The sequence below is a fragment of the Hylobates moloch genome, unplaced genomic scaffold (genome assembly GCF_009828535.3).
Source record: "Hylobates moloch isolate HMO894 unplaced genomic scaffold, HMol_V3 SCAFFOLD_14, whole genome shotgun sequence".
Classification (NCBI taxonomy): Eukaryota; Metazoa; Chordata; class Mammalia; order Primates; family Hylobatidae; genus Hylobates; species Hylobates moloch.
Window position 1 is genome coordinate 49803405 of NW_026652289.1, and position 17843 is coordinate 49821247.

General features: G+C 52.6%; 1 protein-coding gene across 6 annotated transcripts in view; it reads left to right on the forward strand.

Annotated features, from left to right (window-relative positions):
• RASGRF1 (Ras protein specific guanine nucleotide releasing factor 1) overlaps nt 1–17843 on the forward strand; it is an 82759-nt gene that overhangs the window by 31849 nt on the left and 33067 nt on the right. For 2 of the 6 annotated variants that reach the window (XR_009209571.1, XM_058427220.1), the window contains 10 exons: nt 2134–2216; nt 3511–3633; nt 4843–4881; nt 6024–6281; nt 8380–8753; nt 10838–10963; nt 12634–12804; nt 13718–13824; nt 14335–14447; nt 16763–16823. Coding sequence is in view for 2 of the 6 variants with exons in the window: in XM_058427220.1 (XP_058283203.1) it covers nt 2134–2216; nt 3511–3633; nt 4843–4881; nt 6024–6281; nt 8380–8753; nt 10838–10963; nt 12634–12804; nt 13718–13824; nt 14335–14447; nt 16763–16823 (1455 nt within the window). In the remaining 4 variants the exon portion in view is untranslated. The remainder of the gene's footprint in view (nt 1–2133; nt 2217–3510; nt 3634–4842; nt 4882–6023; nt 6282–8379; nt 8754–10837; nt 10964–12633; nt 12805–13717; nt 13825–14334; nt 14448–16762; nt 16824–17843) is intronic. The other 4 variants (XR_009209570.1, XM_058427221.1, XR_009209568.1 and 1 more) reach the window with 3 other exon arrangements.

Consider the following 17843-nt stretch of genomic DNA (forward strand, 5'->3'; position numbering starts at 1 on the left):
TGAAAGTGTGGTCTGGAAACCCCTCTTGCATCTGTATCACCTAGCGAGGTCTGCTGGACCCTTCTCCCCTTTCCCCACTATCCTGCAGACCTACAGATCTAAATTGTTGGTATATGACCTGTAAATCCACATTTTAGTACATGCCCCAGGTCATTGATATGCACAGAAAAGTCTGAGCCTATTAGATGTAATAATGTTCACAGCGAGAGAACGGTGTCCCTGAAAGCCAAGCGTAGCTTCTTCAGTGAGTTGGGGCAGCTACCTAAGATCAAACCCAGCCTCAACTATGCACACGGAAGATTTAGTTTTGCTTTGGCCTGCTGCAAGCATTAGGGTCATTCACCCTATTTGGAGCATTAACCAGGAAGCACAGACTTTCCCAGGTACCAGTGAGCAGCCCCAGAGTGCCCATGGGTGCCTAAAGTACAAGGGGTGAGACTTGAGTCTAGAAAGAGGCTGTCAGCAGCACCGGGGTTCAGGCCCCAGGACAGGCCCCTCCCTGAGCCCAGCAAGGGCCTGTGATGGGTCAGGGATGTGCCATCCCAGCAGCTGGGAGCCTTGGCCATCCTCTCTGTGGGGTGGCGTGGTAGGAGCGCAGCCAAGAGCAGAAGGGGAGGGAGGTTGGTGGCCCCCCATGGTCTAGAGGGTTGCAGGAGGCCTGTGCCTGTAGGAACTGAAAGGGCAGGGCAGCATCTCCATGGGACCTAGGACGGCTTCCCTTGCTCGCTCCCCACCTTCTTGGTTTTGTGCCCCTTCCAGGCTCCCCTGACTGCCGCTCCCAGCCTTCCTTCTGGCCCACCTGCCCACCTCGCAGGCCCAGAGGAGTAAGGCGGGTGGGATGATGCATAGTACGTGCCTGTTCTGAGTCTTCCCACATGTCTTCAAAACACCCAGAAAGCCGTAGAGAAAACTGCAGACCCTGAGCTTGGCCCTTTCACATCCCCAGTGAGCCACAGCCACAAAGGCCCAGGGCTGCTTGCCCGGAGGGTGCCCACCAGGCCTCTGCCCTCCTGGCAGCTATTGTGGATGCCAGTGAATGGGTCAAGGTGGGAGTCCTCTGGCCCCTTCCCCAAGCCCTCCTGCCTCCATAACACTCTGAGCCCATGGCCAAGTCTTCTTTGTTTTGGAGTTGCTGGTAGAACCAAAGCTAGAGAGATTGTCAGATGGGTGGGAGAAGTGGGGCTGAGAAGTGCAAATGACAGGAGCCTCCCTCTTTGGGGTCCTGGCCTTGCCTAGAAGTCTGGGCCTGAGAGCTCCACTACCCACTGTGCCAGCTGTCAGCTGCTACTTCCCAATGACTTTGACACCCTCCTCCCTGCAACACACACATTCTCAAAACCAGAAGATTCTGTGATGTGCCACCAAGCCTTCCCTATTGCTATGCCAAGAAGAAACCCTCTTATGGCAGAAATGTGAAGACCCAGGGCAGGGGACAGTGCAGGGGAAAAGAGGCAGCCTCCCCAAGAGATGCAGCTTTTATTTTTGTTTGGGCGGGTACTTTCTATTCAAGGCAAAATTTGGATTTTGAATATTCTTGGAGGCCGAGTGAAATGTACAATCATCTGTGCCCCTCCCGCCAGTAGCCTTGCCTTCCCCAGGACCCCACACCCATGGATTCTTCATATGGAAAACCATCCACAGCATCCAAATGTTGGCACTGTGGTGGTCAGAGGACAGAGAGAACAGTTCAGCACCCTTGTGCAGGGGGTGCAGAGGTCCTGCTGGGCTGGCCTCCCAGGAGAGAGATCCCACATCACCATGGATCTGATCTTGTCCTTGATACCGGACCCCAGAGGTCAGCAACAGAATGGTCAGTGTCAGATGCATTCATTTTGCATCCCAATGGTTGTTTGTAATCAACCCAGTGAGGTAGAAGTCATTATCCCCACTTTGCATATAATGAAACTAAGACTTGAGGTCAAGTTCCCCAAGGTCATTCAACTGAGACTTGACTTCTGGCCAAAGTCTAAAGGATGCTCCACGCTGACCCTGCCTTTGCCAGGACAATGCCCTTGAAGTTTGAGGACCCTGTATCAGACTGAGGCATGTGAACTTTACAGTTGGCAGAGCTCCTGGTGGGCCTGGGTCCAGGAATGGAGAGCTCTGACCCTGGGGTCCTCTCTCTGATTCCAGTGTGTGGATAACATCCGATGCAATGGGCTCATGATGAACGCATTTGAAGAAAATTCCAAGGTCACTGTGCCACAGATGATCAAGTAAGTGCCCTTAACCCCATCTTGACCAGGCAGCATTCCAGAGACTGAGTAACACAAGGTGACAGCCAGGACACTGGGATGAGCCAGCTATTGGGGTTCAGAGATGCTGGGCTTTGTCTTTGGGGGTGTTTTGGATGTTTTCTTGTTTCTTTGTTTTGAGTTGGGTGATTGCTATTTGGATGATTGCTTTGGCTTAGTTTTTGTTTTGTTTTTTTTTTTAATTTTTTATTATAGGTTTTGGGGAACAGTTGATATTTGGTTACATGACTAAGTTCTTTAGTGGTGATTTGCGAGATTTTGGTGCACCCATCTCCCCAGCCGCAATCTCGGCTCACTGCAACCTCTGCCTCTCAGGTTCAAGTAATTCTTCTGCCTCAGCCTCCCAAGTAGCTGGGACTACAGATGTGTGCCACCATGCCTGGCTAATGTTTTGTATTTTTAGTAGAGACAGGGTTTCACCGTGTTAGCCAGGATGGTCTCGATCTCCTGACCATCTCATGATCTGCCTACCTCAGCCTCCCAAAGTGCTGGGATTACAGGTGTGAGCCACCGCCCTTGGCACCAATTTATAGTCTTTTATCCCTCACCCCCTTCCTACCCTTTCCCCCTGAGTCCCTAAAGTCCATTGTATCATTCTTATGCCTTTGCATCCTCATATCTTATGTCCCACTTATGAGTGAGAACATACGATGTTTGGTTTTCCATTCCTGAGTTATTTCACTTAGAATAATAGTCTCCAGTCCTATCCAGGTTTCTGTGAATGCCATTAATTCATTCCTTTTTATGGCTAAGTAGTATTCCATCATATATATATGTATATATGTATATACATATATACCACAGTTTCTTTATCCACTCATTGATTGATGGACATTTGGGGTTCCACATTTTTGTGAACTGTGCTGCTATAAACATGCGTGAGCAAGGATCTTTTTTGCGTGATGACTTCTTTTACTCTGGGTAGATACCCAGTAGTGGAGTTGCTGGATCAAATGGTAGTTCCACTTTTCCTTCTTTAAGGAATCTCCACACTGATTCCCATAGTCGTTGTACTAGTTTTCATTCCCACCAGCAGCGTAGAAGAGTTACCTTTTCACCACATCCATGCCAACTTCTGTTTTTTTTTTAATTTTTTATTATGGTGCTTTGGCTTAGTTTTGTTACGGTTCCTCTGTTTTGTATATGTGGATTATTTTTGTATTAGGCTGTTTAAAATATAACATTAGGAATGAAACTTTATGTACTCTGTTTTAATAACTATTTTTCTTTTCCTAATTAAAAAATGAATACATAGAACATTTCAAAAACCAGAAAAAACAAAACACAGGCTCCAGGACCACTGCGTTTGTTTGAACAATCCCCAGAGACAAGAGGGATTTAGCAGGTGTCCTACTAAACGCAGCTCTCCAAGCCCTGGGTAATGCAGCCTCCCTCACCTGCAACAGGCACGATTTTCTTGCAGTCACCTGCATGCCTAACCCCCTCACCACACCCTCCTTCCTGCCCCAACCCTGGAGCCCACTGGCTCTCTGGCCTCCATTCCCACCTCTGAATTCTGAGCCTGCCTTGCTCACCTGGTGCACGCTAGGACTCTGCTCCCACCTGGGCTATGTTGCTGTTGCCAGAACAATCATCTGGGTAACCCAGGCCTTTTGCTACTTCACATACATGCCCTGGGGAACTGCAGATGTAATGCGTTTAATGCAGAACATGATTTAATGTGTGAAATCCTTTGTTTCCACTGGCCACCAATCTGTAGTCAAGTCTGATGAAGTGAGCCCTTTATGAACCTACTGTGTGCCAGGAGCTAGCCGAGGCAGTTTCAGGTTCACCAGGTCTTTAAGCCTCTGCATGAGTTGATAAGGAATTATTCCCCTCACGACTACATCACTGAACAGGTGGTGGGGTACAGCAGAAAGGTCTGGCCTTGAAGGCAACAGCCCTGGTCCCTAGCCCTAGCTTTGTGTGTGACTATGGACAAGTCACTTAACCTTTCTGGGCTTGGGTTTCTCACGTCGTAAATGGGGGACATGATAATACCTACCTACCTACTTCCTAGATCCATTTCAATAATCCAGTAAAACTCACAGCTGGAATTACTATTATATGTTTAGTGAGTACCCACTCAATTACCATTATATGTTTAGTGAGTACTCACTCATGCTCTGGAAAGGGTGTACATTGAGACAGCAAAAGGAGCAGATGAACTTTGGGAGGCCGAGGCGGGTGGATCACTTAAGGTCAGGAGTCCAAGACCAGCCTGACCAACATGGTGAAACCTCGTCTCTACTAAAAATACAAAAATTAGCCAGGCCTGGTGGCACGCGCCTGTAATCCCAGCTACTCAGAAGGCTGAGGCGACAGAATCACTTGAGCCTGGGAGGCAGAGGTTGCAGTGAGCCCAGACCTCACCACTGCACTCCAGCCTGGGTGACAGAGTGAAACTCTGTCTCAAAAAAAAGAGAGAGAGTGGATGAAACAAAAATAAAATTAAAATCACCTATGAAAGAAAAAAATAACAAAATTTTGAACAATGATGTCGATAAAGTGAATGGAATGTCCAGATTAAACTGACAACTTCAAGGACCCATCTGCTCACCAATCTAAAGCCTGGTTTTCTTCACAGGAGGACCAGGGAGGGGACCAGGGAAGCAGAAATGAGCAGGTGGGGTCTCTGTCCTCGGGAAATTCGTCGTTTAGTGAGAGAGAGACACATAGAGAGATTATTAGAAAGCTTTGTAGTGCATGCTGTAAAATGGAATCTGTGTAATCCAGGCGAGGTCCAGAAGATGAGTGATAGATCTACCTGGCACAGTTGAGGATGGTTTCTTATGGAACAGGACATCAGAGCTGGCCTCAAAGGACCAGCTGGAGTTTGCTAGATGACTGAGGGGGAAGGGCATTCTGGGAAGAGGGAACAGCATGAACATAAGTTCAGAGGCAAAAAAGTTCATGGTGTCTGGGGAGAGTGCAGGGTCGAGGAGAGTGATGTGTCATGCAGACAATGACCTTGATGCAGTTGTGGTCTCCAGGTACACTACCAGACAAACTATTCTAGAGGCTTTGGAACAGATTCATAGGCTAAGTTAAGATGCTTCATTACAGGGTCTAATGTATCAAAACCACATTTTGTTTTTCCACTATCAGCTGATGGACACCTGGGTAGTTTCCACTTTGGGGTTATTACAAATAATGCTGCTAAGAACATTCATGTACACATTTTTTTTTTTTGAGGCAGAGTCTCACTGTGTCACCCAGGCTGGAGGGCAGTGTCACAGTCTCGGCTCACTGCAACCTCCATCTCCCGGGTTCAAGCGATTCTTGTGCCTCAGCCTCCCTAGTAACTGTATTACAGGTATGGGCCACCACACCTAGCTAACTTTTGTATTTTTGGCAGAGACAGGGTTTCACCATGTTGCCCAGGCTGGTCTCGAACTCCTGACCTCAAGTGATCCTCCCACCTCAGCCTCCCAAAGTGCTGGGATTACAGGCGTGAGCCACTGCACCCCATCCACATACACATGTGTGTGAACAGAGTTCCTTACATATTGTGAACTCAACAACAAATGTTTTTAAGTTTGTAATATTTCTCCAGTATTTCTAGGGGTTTTATAACGGAGAGTTTTTAGGATATTGGGAAAAAGAAGTTGTAGCCCTCCTTCAATGTCATCCTTCCCAAGCTTGTTCTCTTAATAAGACCATCCTGGGCTGTCAGTGTGTGGGGGAAGCAGTGATGAGCAGGCCTGGTGGGTGCCATTCAGATGCCTTTAGACCCACATCACCTCTGCATCCTTCCTCCCCTCTCAGGTCCGACGCCTCCTTATATTGTGATGATGTTGACATTCGCTTCAGCAAAACCATGAACTCCTGCAAAGTGCTGCAGATCCGCTACGCCAGTGTGGAGCGGCTGCTGGAGAGGCTGACGGACCTGCGCTTCCTGAGCATCGACTTCCTCAACACCTTCCTGCACTCCTACCGCGTCTTCACCACCGCCATCGTGGTCCTGGACAAGCTCATTACCATCTACAAGAAGCCTATCAGTGCTATCCCTGCCAGGTGGCTGAGGTGCCCTTCTCCTCCCATGCCCGGAGAGCTTCCAAGCCTTGGAGGAAAACTCAGCTTGCACGGGGTCGGGGGGTGACCTGGAAGGTCCCTGGAGGAGCAGCAGTAACACATGCTGGGGTGCTGCGGGACACACACTGCCACCGCCCTCTCTCCCCAGGAACCAAGCCTCCCTCTGTAGAGAGGCAGGGACAGCTCACCTGCCTGGTGCTACTGCTCAGTCTCAGCTTCTTCCATCTGCACCTGCCGGGATCCTGGGGTGTGGAGGGTGCTCTCACCTCTTAGCCCTGCTCCTGGAAGCACAGGGTCCCACCGTCACCAAAGGACAGTGCTTCCTTTGGTGAAAAAAGAGAAAGGAAATGAGGAGGGGAAGGAGGACAGAAGGAGAGAGGGAGAGGGAGAAAGAAAAATAAAGGGAGAGAGGAAGGAAGGAAGGAAGGAGGGAGGGAGGGAGGGAAGGAAGGAAGGAAGGAAAGAAGGAAGGAAGGAAGGAAGGAAGGAAGGAAGGAAGGAAGGAAGGAAGGAAGGAAGGTAGGAAGGAAGGAAGGAAGGAAGGAATCTATCTTACCCCTGCTTTGCTTAGACCACCTCCTACTGTGAGAAACGATGGAGCCCTTTTTGGCCTACTTGGGGTGAGTCAACATAAGGAATGCAGGCCACCTTAGCCTTTGCTTCCCAAAAAGCATGGGGCAATGAAGGACTTGGCCAAGGCTGCCCAGCAGTAGGCCAAGTTCAGGGATTGGCTCAGGCCCCTGATGGGCCTCATTGCTCCAGGAAGGGCCCGTCCAGGAATGGTAGGTGATTATCTTTTCTGAGAGGCCACCTACCCAGATCCCAGTTGTGGACAGCCCATCCCAGCCCTCAGAGGCTCTGAGTGCCCTGCCCCAAAACACTCTAGGCGAGGCATGAGGCCAGAGCCTCAGCTCTAGGGCTGCCTGGAGCAGAGCTCCTGAATCACACTGGCTCCCCAGGGCTCCCCAGGAGCCTCACCATTCCTCCCCCAGTCCACGCCTCTGCTGCCAGAGCAACGCAACGACCCAGAATACACCCATTCCCTCTTCTGTTCCCTGCTCCTGCCCCCACCTCAGGCCTCACTGGGGCAGGGCACATCTTGCCTTTCTGCCCTGAACTTCTGAAACCTCAATGATCAGCTTCCCAGGGCTCTGAGAAAGCAGAAGAAAACATCCCATCCAGGATGGATTTACCCCTAAAAGTCACTGAGATCATTCCCAGGGGCCCAGTAGACAGTGTCCTTCCTTTCCCAGCAGCAGTGCCCTGCAGAACAAAGAGGCTGGTTCAGAGCCAGCTCTCAGCCCTATGGCCTTGGCTGAGTCCCTTAACCTCTCCGAGCCTCAGTTTCCTACCTGTGACATTCCTACAGTTATCCTGTAGGGATAAGAGTGCCTACGTCCTGGGGCAACAGTGAGGGTTAAGAGATAAATCCTGTCCTGTGTGCAACGTGGAGCAGACAGCCTCGATGAGACAAGCTATGGTTTGCAATGTTCTGGATGTATAACCTGTTTCCAGCCTGGCCTGAGGTGGAGCCCTGTCATGAGGATAGCAGGGGCCACTTTCAGCTTCCCATCCCCCTAAGTTTGCATATAGGGCCGCTCAAGCCCCAAGGCAGGTGGAAAGGACCCTGGGTTTAGAGTAGGAGGCATCAGATGAGTCATTTCCTGTCTCTGAGCCTCAGCTTCCTCATTCCACAAAACATGTCTGAGGACCTCTCTAAGGATGAGGCCAGAGAGTGTAGGCGGGAGCAGGCCCTGTGTGGGATGGAGGGGGGTTTTGCACAGCCCACAGGTCAGGGGACCCTTAGCACTTCAGGTCAGATGCTGCAGCTGCTGCCCTGAGGGGGTGGGGGGCGGAGCATAGAAGCCCCAAATCCTCTGCCCAAACCATCCAGAGCAGGACCCTTGGCCCCAAGCCATTTAATCACATTGTCCCTGCTCAGAGGATCAGCTCAGGTTTGGGTTTCAGGGATCATAAGAATGATGGAGTCGTTGCTGCCACTCCAAGCCCCGCCCGGAGATGGTCCCCAGGCCTAGGCGGGCAGGCAGGCCTACACTAACTCTCATTTTCACCCCCGCCCTCCCCACAGGTCGCTGGAGCTCCTGTTTGCCAGTGGCCAGAACAATAAGCTTCTGTATGGTGAACCCCCCAAGTCCCCACGCGCCACCCGCAAGTTCTCCTCGCCGCCACCTCTGTCCATCACCAAGACATCGTCGCCGAGCCGCCGGCGGAAGCTCTCCCTGAACATCCCCATCATCACCGGCGGCAAGGCCCTGGACCTGGCCGCCCTCAGCTGCAACTCCAATGGCTACACCAGCATGTACTCGGCCATGTCGCCCTTCAGCAAGGCCACGCTGGACACCAGCAAACTCTATGTGTCCAGCAGCTTCACCAACAAGATTCCAGATGAGGGCGATACGACCCCTGAGAAGCCCGAAGACCCTTCAGCACTCAGCAAGCAGAGTGAGTGGCCATGCCGTCGGAGCTGCCCCCCCAGCCTCCCAGCCCCACTGAGGCTCAGCCTGGCCCAGCAAGGCCTCAGGGCTGCTCTTCCTGCTCCCATGGGGAAGGAAGGGAGAGGCTTGGGGGTCCCACCAGGCAGACTGTGGAGGCAGCACAGAGTCTGGGCGGTGCAGAGAGGTAGCCATATGTGGGAGCCCAGGCTGCAGGGGGAGGCAGGCAGAAATTCCCAGGGTATCACCACACTTTAGAAGGGCGTCAGTTCCCATCATGAGCAATTTAGGCATCCCTCTGCCCTGACCACAGCATCCTACGGCATCCCTGTGTTTGTCCATGTCTGCAGAGGACGGGGCCTGGGCCAGGCCCATTCAGGGCCCGGGAGAGAAGAGGTCGTCAGCAGCTCCTGTCCCCTGGGATTCAGTCTGGCTGAGGACCCAGACCAGACACTGAAATGTGGACACCTGATACAAATGGCATGTGTCAGGGGGATGCTCAAGGGGCACAGAGGCTGGAGTGGGAACACCATTAGGGGCGTCATAGAAGGCTTCCTGGAAGAACTGTTCGATCTCGATTTTTACCAAGAGGAAAGGAGAACATTCTAGACCATGGGAACAGGATGGGAATGGCTGAGGAGCAGGAAAAGGCCTTGTGTGTTTCGGGGACAGCTGGACGCCAGGCAGACCTGGAATGCTGAGTGTGAGACAGAGGCTGGAGATGATTCCAGGACAGGCTGGAGCCTCCCTACTCTCAGGGTTTCTCCTGACCGTTCTAAAAGTGTCAGGTCTGGTTCTGATTTAGATCCGATCACGCCACATCTTGGGTGCCAAGAGCGTGGTCTTGGTTAGCACAGGAGAGCATGTGCACACACGCACGCACCCACGTGCAAGCCGGGGCTGGTCAGACGCCCCAGGCTTTGAGGAGGAGGCCTTTGAAGAGGGAAGGATTTCTCTCCTCTGAGCTGGCAAGAGGGAAGGCAGAGGGCACCCCCAGCAGAGGGCAGTCCCAGCAGAGGGCACTCCCAGCAGAGGGCACCCCCAGCAGAGGGCACTCCCAGCAGAGGGCACCCCCAGCAGAGGGCACTCCCAGCAGAGGGCACAGCTGGGGCGAGATAAAGCCTCCACTAGGCTCCATACCAAGTAACACTCACCCTGGCACATGCAGTTAATGGGTGATGCACGCAGCTGAAAGTCAGTCACCAAGGAAATGGCCTACCAGCAATTTCATAATTCCACATTCTGAAATGTACCGCAAGGCGGTCCTGAGAAGTCATCCGGTACCAGGCTTCTCAACTGGTGATCCAGGAGCCCGTGAACCTAATTGTGTGCCAAATTGTGTGTGTGTGTATATGTGTGTATGGGTATTTGTGTATGTATAAATGTGTGCGTGTGCATGTGCATGTGGACATTCTTAAGAGAAGACCTGTGGCTTTTTTGGGGTTCTCAAGGTCAGATGCAACTACATCCACTTTCTACGTGTGTAAACTGAGGCCTAGAGCAGTTAAGAGTTTCTGACCAAGACCTAACTGTGCCAGACCTAGGCTTTTAATATAATTCATCAGCTTCCCCAGGGTGTGTGGACCAGGAGATGAGGAAGCCTCTATAATTAATTGTCCAAGACAGGATATTTTAAGAGTGACAAGGGGCATGGGGCAATAGGTTAAAAGCAGAGGAAAACTGGAGCAGGTGGTCACCTTAACTAATAAGCCTCACCAAAAAAAAAAAAAGAGAGAGATCGTGCGACTCAAAGTGTGGTCCGTGGACCAGCCACATGTCCATCACCTGGAACTTGTTAGAAATGCAGACTCTCAGCCCCACCCGAGACCCCTGAATCAGAATTTGCATTCTGACAAGATCCCCGGGTGTGTCTGGTAAGGGTTGAGGGGGCCTGGTAGAGCAAAAGCCACTTTGGAGATTGACAGTGCTCATTAGCAAGAGAAAGGTTCTGATAAGTCCTGTGGGAAACAAAGCTGTTAAACTGTCTTCAGCGGCTGTATCCCAAGCTTACTCTGTTTTGCCTCAGTAAATTATGGACATAAATTTTAAAATTAAAATTGAGAAAAGTAAAATTATTTCTTTCTTTTCTCCCAGGCTCAGAAGTCTCTGTGAGAGAGGAGTCAGATACTGATCAAAACCAGAGTGATGATGGTGATACTGAAACATCACCAACTAAATCTCCAACAACGCCCAAATCAGTCAAAAGCAAAAATTCTTCAGGTACAATGCACCAATTCAAAACCACAAATAGATTTCCAGTTTGGGAGAGGGCAGCAGGTCAAGTCGAGTCAAGGCAAGTGGGCGTCATCCCTTATGCTTTATGAGTGACTCCTAAGAGCAGTAACTTTTCTGATTATTTCATAACCCACCCCACCCCCCGCCCCGGCCCCAGAGGAAGGGGCTGTGGGCACTGGAACATTGGCTGGGTAGATCTTGCTCTTCAACTCAACCAAGTCACTCTCCCAACTTCAAACAAGACTGCCTTGAGCCCACCCAGCACAAGTGGGCAGGGAGGCTCAGCATCTAGGGCTCATTCATGGAAGATCCTGATTCAGAAGGTGCTTCCTGAACTGCGTGTCAGGCTCTGCGCAGACCCCTTTCATCATCTTGACAACCTTGCAGAAAGGCCAGGTTTTTCAAATAAGGGGAAAGACTCCAAGAGGTGGTGACATTGCTCACCTGCAGTCTCAGACTCCTGATCCTGAAGGGTCCTTGAGAAGCAGTCTTGGTCTCCGGTTTTCATAAAGCCCTTTCCCCTGTACAAAGGGGCTATGAGATACCCAATGGTGAGAGAGAGCTCTCAGGGGACCCACCTCCCAGGCAGCCCCTCCTCACACAGCCTTCTCCAATGCCCCTGCTCTCACATGCAAAGGGCCGCCTGCAGCCTGAACTCGCCACTATCCAGACCTTCAAAAGAAACCCAATAGGTAACACGGTCACCGAGCTTTAGAGAGAAACTGCCTGGACGCACCGCAGCCCTGCCACAGCTGCTCAGACACGCAGAAACAGAGCTCATGGAGAGCCAAATTTTAGAAATAAGCTTTGAGTCCTTAAAATAAATCACCTGTGCCTCACGGCATAAATACTGCTATTTTGTCTTAAGTAGTCCAGATTGCTTTCCGGAGACAAGATGAAACCAAAGGTTTCAAAAGTAGGTTTCTCCTATCATTACTACTAAAAATTATTATTATTATTATTATTATTATTACTAGTAGCAATGATATTCCATGGCATTTATATAGCTTTTCACCTAATACAAAGTACTTTCATCTATGTTATTGCCTTTAATCTTTATATCCACCTTTTGAAGCTTTATCCCTATTATTCAAAGGAGATTACTGAAACCCAGAGGGGTTAAATGACTTACCCAAGGTCACATACCTAGTAGGGGGTAGGGGAGAATTTCAACTCAGGTGGGCTGGACTCCAAGAGCCATCCTCTCTCCATCCCACTGTGCCCACGAGCCCATCAGTATGAATTGTTACGGATGTCAGACATTGGACAGGTTATGTGTTAATCCCAAGTAGACTGAGAGGGTAAGAAAACTCATGATGCTGCCCTCAGGCAGGCCCGTGCCCTGCTGGACCTGAGAGGTGAAGGGGTTGAGAGCTGCAGAAAGATGGAAGGGGTGACTGGAGACCTTTTTCAGAAGCAGGAGGGTGCTCCCCAACCTGGGACAGCCCTGAGGGTGTTGTGGTGTGACTCTCCCCAGAGCTTCTAACACAGAGAGAGACACACACACATACCAGCACCACCCGACATGCCCTGGGACCCTGAAGACACAGCCTGCTGGCTCTTGAGGCTGGTCTAGCCTCGGGACCCCTGATTTTCTAACAGCCTGAGGAGTTGGGACTGGGGACAGCTGAGGGTTGGTTCCCTCCTCTCTGCAGAGTTCCCGCTCTTTTCCTATAATAATGGAGTCGTCATGACCTCCTGTCGCGAGCTGGACAATAACCGCAGTGCCTTGTCGGCCGCCTCCGCCTTTGCCATAGCAACTGCGGGGGCCAACGAGGGCACCCCAAACAAGGAGAAGTACCGGAGGATGTCCTTAGCCAGTGCAGGTATGTGGGGTGGTCTCCGCTCACAGGGTCTTCCCCATGGTCAGCCCCAGTGGCAGGTGATAGCAGGCATGGTCCCGGGGACTTGCTCTGCTGTGGGTGTTTACGGTGTGCTAATGATGGCACAGGTGGGTCCTGTTAAAGCACCCACCCTCGGGGAGCTCCCTGCTTCCATTGATTACACTCGCTCACTGGACACGAAGCTTCCCGAATCATTATTTTGGCTTGGGCACCGCCTTCCGCTTATGGAGGTGCTGGGTCACAACCCCCACCTCTCTGTACTGGTTGGGGCTCTGCACACACCCAGGGCCTGAACCCCACACCTAGAGCCAGGGCCACCGCACATCTAGGGCACAGCCTGCCCTGCACCCTCCTCTTCCAGCTCCCAACTGAATGCCATCCATCCCACCCCAAAACTTCCATCCTGCAGGCTTTTGCTAGTGCTGACCCTCCTGCCTGGAGGCCCCTTCCTTCCCACCCATCGCCCTTTGCTACTTGGCCAACTTCTACTCGACATAAAGCCCGTTGCCCGTGGCAACCTCTGTCCTGCCATGCTCCCACCTCCCACTTCTGCAGCCTTGATCCTGCAGCAGAGACTGGAATAAGGGCCCCCTTGAGCTCTGGTCCCTGGGGAGGGCCTGTGTGGCTCTGTCTTAGGAGGCTACCTGAACCTTCCAGCAGCTCTTGAAAGATGGAGAGGTCTGAAAGAGGCTGGGCATGCATGGACCGTGTCGACTGAGGAGCCATGACATCTGTGCTCTTGGTCAGACACTAGTTGTTAAATGTGTTATTATCCCCCTGCCCATGACCCCCTCGCCCCAGCTCAGCCAGATCCGAGAGGCAAATCCAGACTAGTGTCAAGCTCTGTTTCTTGTCCTCACCTGTCCTCTCTCCCCTCCTCCACGCATGCTGCCAGGGTTTCCCCCAGACCAGAGGAATGGAGACAAGGAGTTTGTGATCCGCAGAGCAGCCACCAATCGTGTCTTGAACGTGCTCCGCCACTGGGTGTCCAAGCACTCTCAGGTGGGTGGGAGCCCTCCCTGGGCAAGCTGCTGGGGACCACCAGGCAATGGCCCCCGGAACCAGCTGCCTTCCAAAAGCAGCTGTGGGCAGAGTGAGCTGATGGCTGGCAGTGGGGCAGCAGGAGGGAGGGAGCTCAAATGTGCCACCCTGATGTTCCCAGAGGACTGCTCAGATTCCCTAGGAGGGAACCAAGGACATGGAAGGGACAATGGGCCTCTGTCTATCCACCCTGCCTATAGCAGGGGTACAGGTAGGTTTGTGCCTCCCTGGCCCAAGGGTGCGGCCAGCTGAAGGATGGGCTTTGGTCTGGCCCCAGTTCCTTTATCTAAGATTCTCTAGGCCTGGAGAGCCTCTCATGCCCTGCCAGGAAGCCAACAGAAAGGAAATGAGGCAGGTCAGCCTGCCCTGGGCAGAATAGAAACTGGAGCTCCTTCCTCTGGCCTGGGCCCAGACCACTGCAGAACAGCTCAAAAACAGTAACCAGAGCCACCCATCACACCTTCCCGGCAGGACTTTGAGACCAACGATGAGCTCAAATGCAAGGTGATCGGCTTCCTGGAAGAAGTCATGCACGACCCGGAGCTCCTGACCCAGGAGCGGAAGGCTGCAGCCAACATCATCAGGTAAAGGCAGTACCTGGTTCCAGGCTCAGGACTGCCTGCTGGGACAGGAGCTCTGCCTTCTGCCTCCATGTGGGCTGGTCAGCGGCCAGGGAGGTGAAGAGCGCCCTTGTCAAGGACAGCCCCAAGGAGGAGTGCTGGGCTAGAGGGGAGCTCTTGGGGGCAGCCTCAGGGCTGGGTAGTCCATTTGTCCTTCTTTCCTCTCTCCCCACCCTACGCCAGACCTTGAGCTCTTTGAAGCAAGAACCCAGCACACTTCTCCATGTATGTCCACAGCTGCTAACCCCTGTCTAGCCTGTGCCATCCAATATGGTAGGCACTAGCTACACAAGGCTATTTAAATCTTTTGTTTGTTTGTTTGTTTGTTTGTTTTTGAGATGAAGTCTCGCTCTTGTCACCCAGGCTGGAATGTAGTGGCGCAATCTTGGCTCACTGCAACCTCCACCTCCCGGGTTCAAGCGATTCTCCTGCCTCAGCCTCCCCAGTAGCTGGGGCACCTGCCACCATGCCCAGCTAATTTTTTTTTTTGTATTTTTAGTAGAGACGGGGTTTCACCATGTTGGCCAGGCTGGTCTCGGTCTCCTGACCTCAGGCGATCTGCCCGCCTTGGCCTCCCAAAGTGCTGGGATTATAGGCATGAGCCACCGTGCCCGGCCTTGGCTATTTAAATCTTAATAAAAATTAAGTAAAATTTAAAGTTCAGTTCCTCAGTGACATGAACCCGGCAGCCTCAGCTTCACCCTTGACATGTGGCTAACAGCCCCTGCATTGGACAGTACAGGGTGTAGGACGCTGCCATCACTGCAGAGATCTACTAAACAGTGCTGGCGAAGCCTGATCTGTAGGTGCTCAGGGAGTGTCTGTTGAATTGAATTCAGTTAAGTTGTTTATCCCCAAACCCGTGCTTGTCCTCTCCTGGCGGAGGTCAGGGTCAGGCAGCCCCATGTCTGAGCTGCTCAGCCAGTGACTCATGTGACCTGGGCAAGTCCCCTCTCTGAGCCTCATCCATAAAATGGGTGAACAATACCCGCTTCAAGGCTGGGGTGAGATCATGGGTGTCACTTTTACAGGCTGTTCAGTGGGTGGCGGGCACCTACTGACTCAGCCTGTCTGCTCCCAGCCCAGCCCAGGTGTGAGGGCTTGGACCCTGGCCTTTCCTCCTCACCTCTTGCCTGGCCCCAGCCTCCCCAGACTTTCCCCCAAGTCCTGCCTGTGACCAGAGTGCCCAGCCTTCCTCCCCAGCCAGGCCGTGGAGGCCCCATGCTGGGGCCCATTCTTCCCTCAGGCTCACAGTCCTAAAATCTCTTTCAGGCCTCGCCATCTTCAGTACAGAGGCCAGAGTGTGTGCACACATACACACACACACACATGCACACACACACATACGGCCACCACTCACAGTCCTCCCAGGAGGCGTTAGGAGTGTGTGGAGCCCCACACCAAGCATATTGATCAAAGCCACCCTCGGAGGGGAGCCTATTCCCTGGGTGCGATGAAAGAGCAGGCTCTGGAGTTGGCAGCCCTGGTTTGGAGTGTGGGCCCACCATGCTGCAGCTGCAGGACCCCAGGTGAGGCAGTTCCCTGAGGGGCTGTTTCCTCAGCTATAAGATATACACGACAATGCCTTCTGCCAGGCTGATCCAGAGACCCACTCCCCGCAGCCCCGGCAGGCCTGCAGACCCCTAACTGTCCCCACGCAGCCCAGGCCTGGCTCTCCAGTGTCCACAGCCTCCATTGGCACTCACCAGCTGTGGCTCTGAGCCCATCACTGTGAGCGTGAGACACTTTGGCCTGACTTTGAGGCTCCGCCCTCATTCCCCACCGTGGGTACCACTCTCCTCTTCTCTCCCAACTCCATCCTCACAGTCCCTCCTCTGGGTCTGTGGCTGCCATGCTGCTGCCTCCCCGCTCCTGTGCTTCCTTCGTCTCATGCATCCTGTCATCCATGTCATCCATCCATCACAGGAGCGCCTGCTGAATGTCCAGTCCCGTGCTGGCACCAGAGCTATGGGGCTGAATCAGACACCGTCCCTCACTCGAGGGCTCCCTGCCTGAGGTGGCAGAAAGGCCATTCCCACCCAGCCAGATGCAGGAAGCCCAGGGGCTGAGAGGGCCCCAGAAGGGGACCTCCCACAGCCAGGAGCGTCAGGACCATCAGGAAGAAGAGAGTGAAGGAGGAAGGGGAAAGGGTGCTCCTGGCGATGGGGATGACAAGGACAGAGGGGCGTAAGAGCAGAGGCCATGTGGGGCTGTCCGAGCTGGGGAGGGGCTGCTGAGAAGTGAAGTGGGGCTCACCGTGCCTTCTCGCTCCTGCCTAGGACTCTGACCCAGGAGGACCCAGGTGACAACCAGATCACACTGGAGGAGATCACGCAGATGGTGAGCTGGGCCCGCCCTCTTGCTTTCCAAGCTTTTCCTCCCCGTCCTCCTGCCCAGGACCCCTGACCCAGCACAGGCATCACCCGTATTCATTTTCTGTGGCTGTTGTGAAAAAATACCACAAACTGGGTGGCTTAAAACAACAGGAATGGGCTGAGCGCAGTGGCTCATGCCTGTAATCCCTCGCACTTTGGGAGGCCGAGGTGGGCAGATCATCTGAGGTCAGGAGGTGGAGACCAGCCTGGCCAACATGGTAAAACCCCATTTCTACTAAAAATACAAAAATTAGCCAGATGTGATGGCAGGCGCCTGTAACCCCAGCTTTTCAGGAGACGGAGGTGGGAGAATCACTTAAACCCGGGAGGCGGAGGTTGCAGTGAGCCAAGATCGTCCACTGCACACTCCAGCCTAGGTAACAGTGCGAGACTCCGTCTCAAAAAAAAAAAAGAAAAGAAAAAAGAAAGGTATTCTCTCATAGTTCTGGAGTCTGAAATTAAGATGTGAGAGGGAGACCAGGTGCGATGGCTCACAACTGTAACCCTAGCACTTTGGGAGACTGAAGTGGGCAGATCACTTAAGGTCAGGAGTTCAAGATCAGCCTGGGCAACATGGTGAAACCCCATCTCTACCAAAAATACAAAAAATTACCCAGGCATGGTGGCGCATGCCTGTGATCCCAGCTACTTGGGAGGTTGAAGTGGGAGGACTGCTTGAGCGTAGGAGGCAGAGGTTGCAGTGAACTGAGTTCGAGCCACTGCCCTCCAGCCTGGGTGACGGAGTGAGACCCCCATCTCAAAAAAAAAAAAAAAAAGGCCGGGCGCTGTGGCTCACGCTTGTAATCCCAGCACTTTGGGAGGCCGAGGCGGGCGGATCACGAGGTCGACAGATCGAGACCACGGTGAAACCCCGTCTCTACTAAAAAATACAAAAAAAAAATTAGCCGGGCGTGGTGGCGGGCGCCTGTAGTCCCAGCTACTCAGAGAGGCTGAGGCAGGAGAATGGCGTGAACCCAGGAGGCAG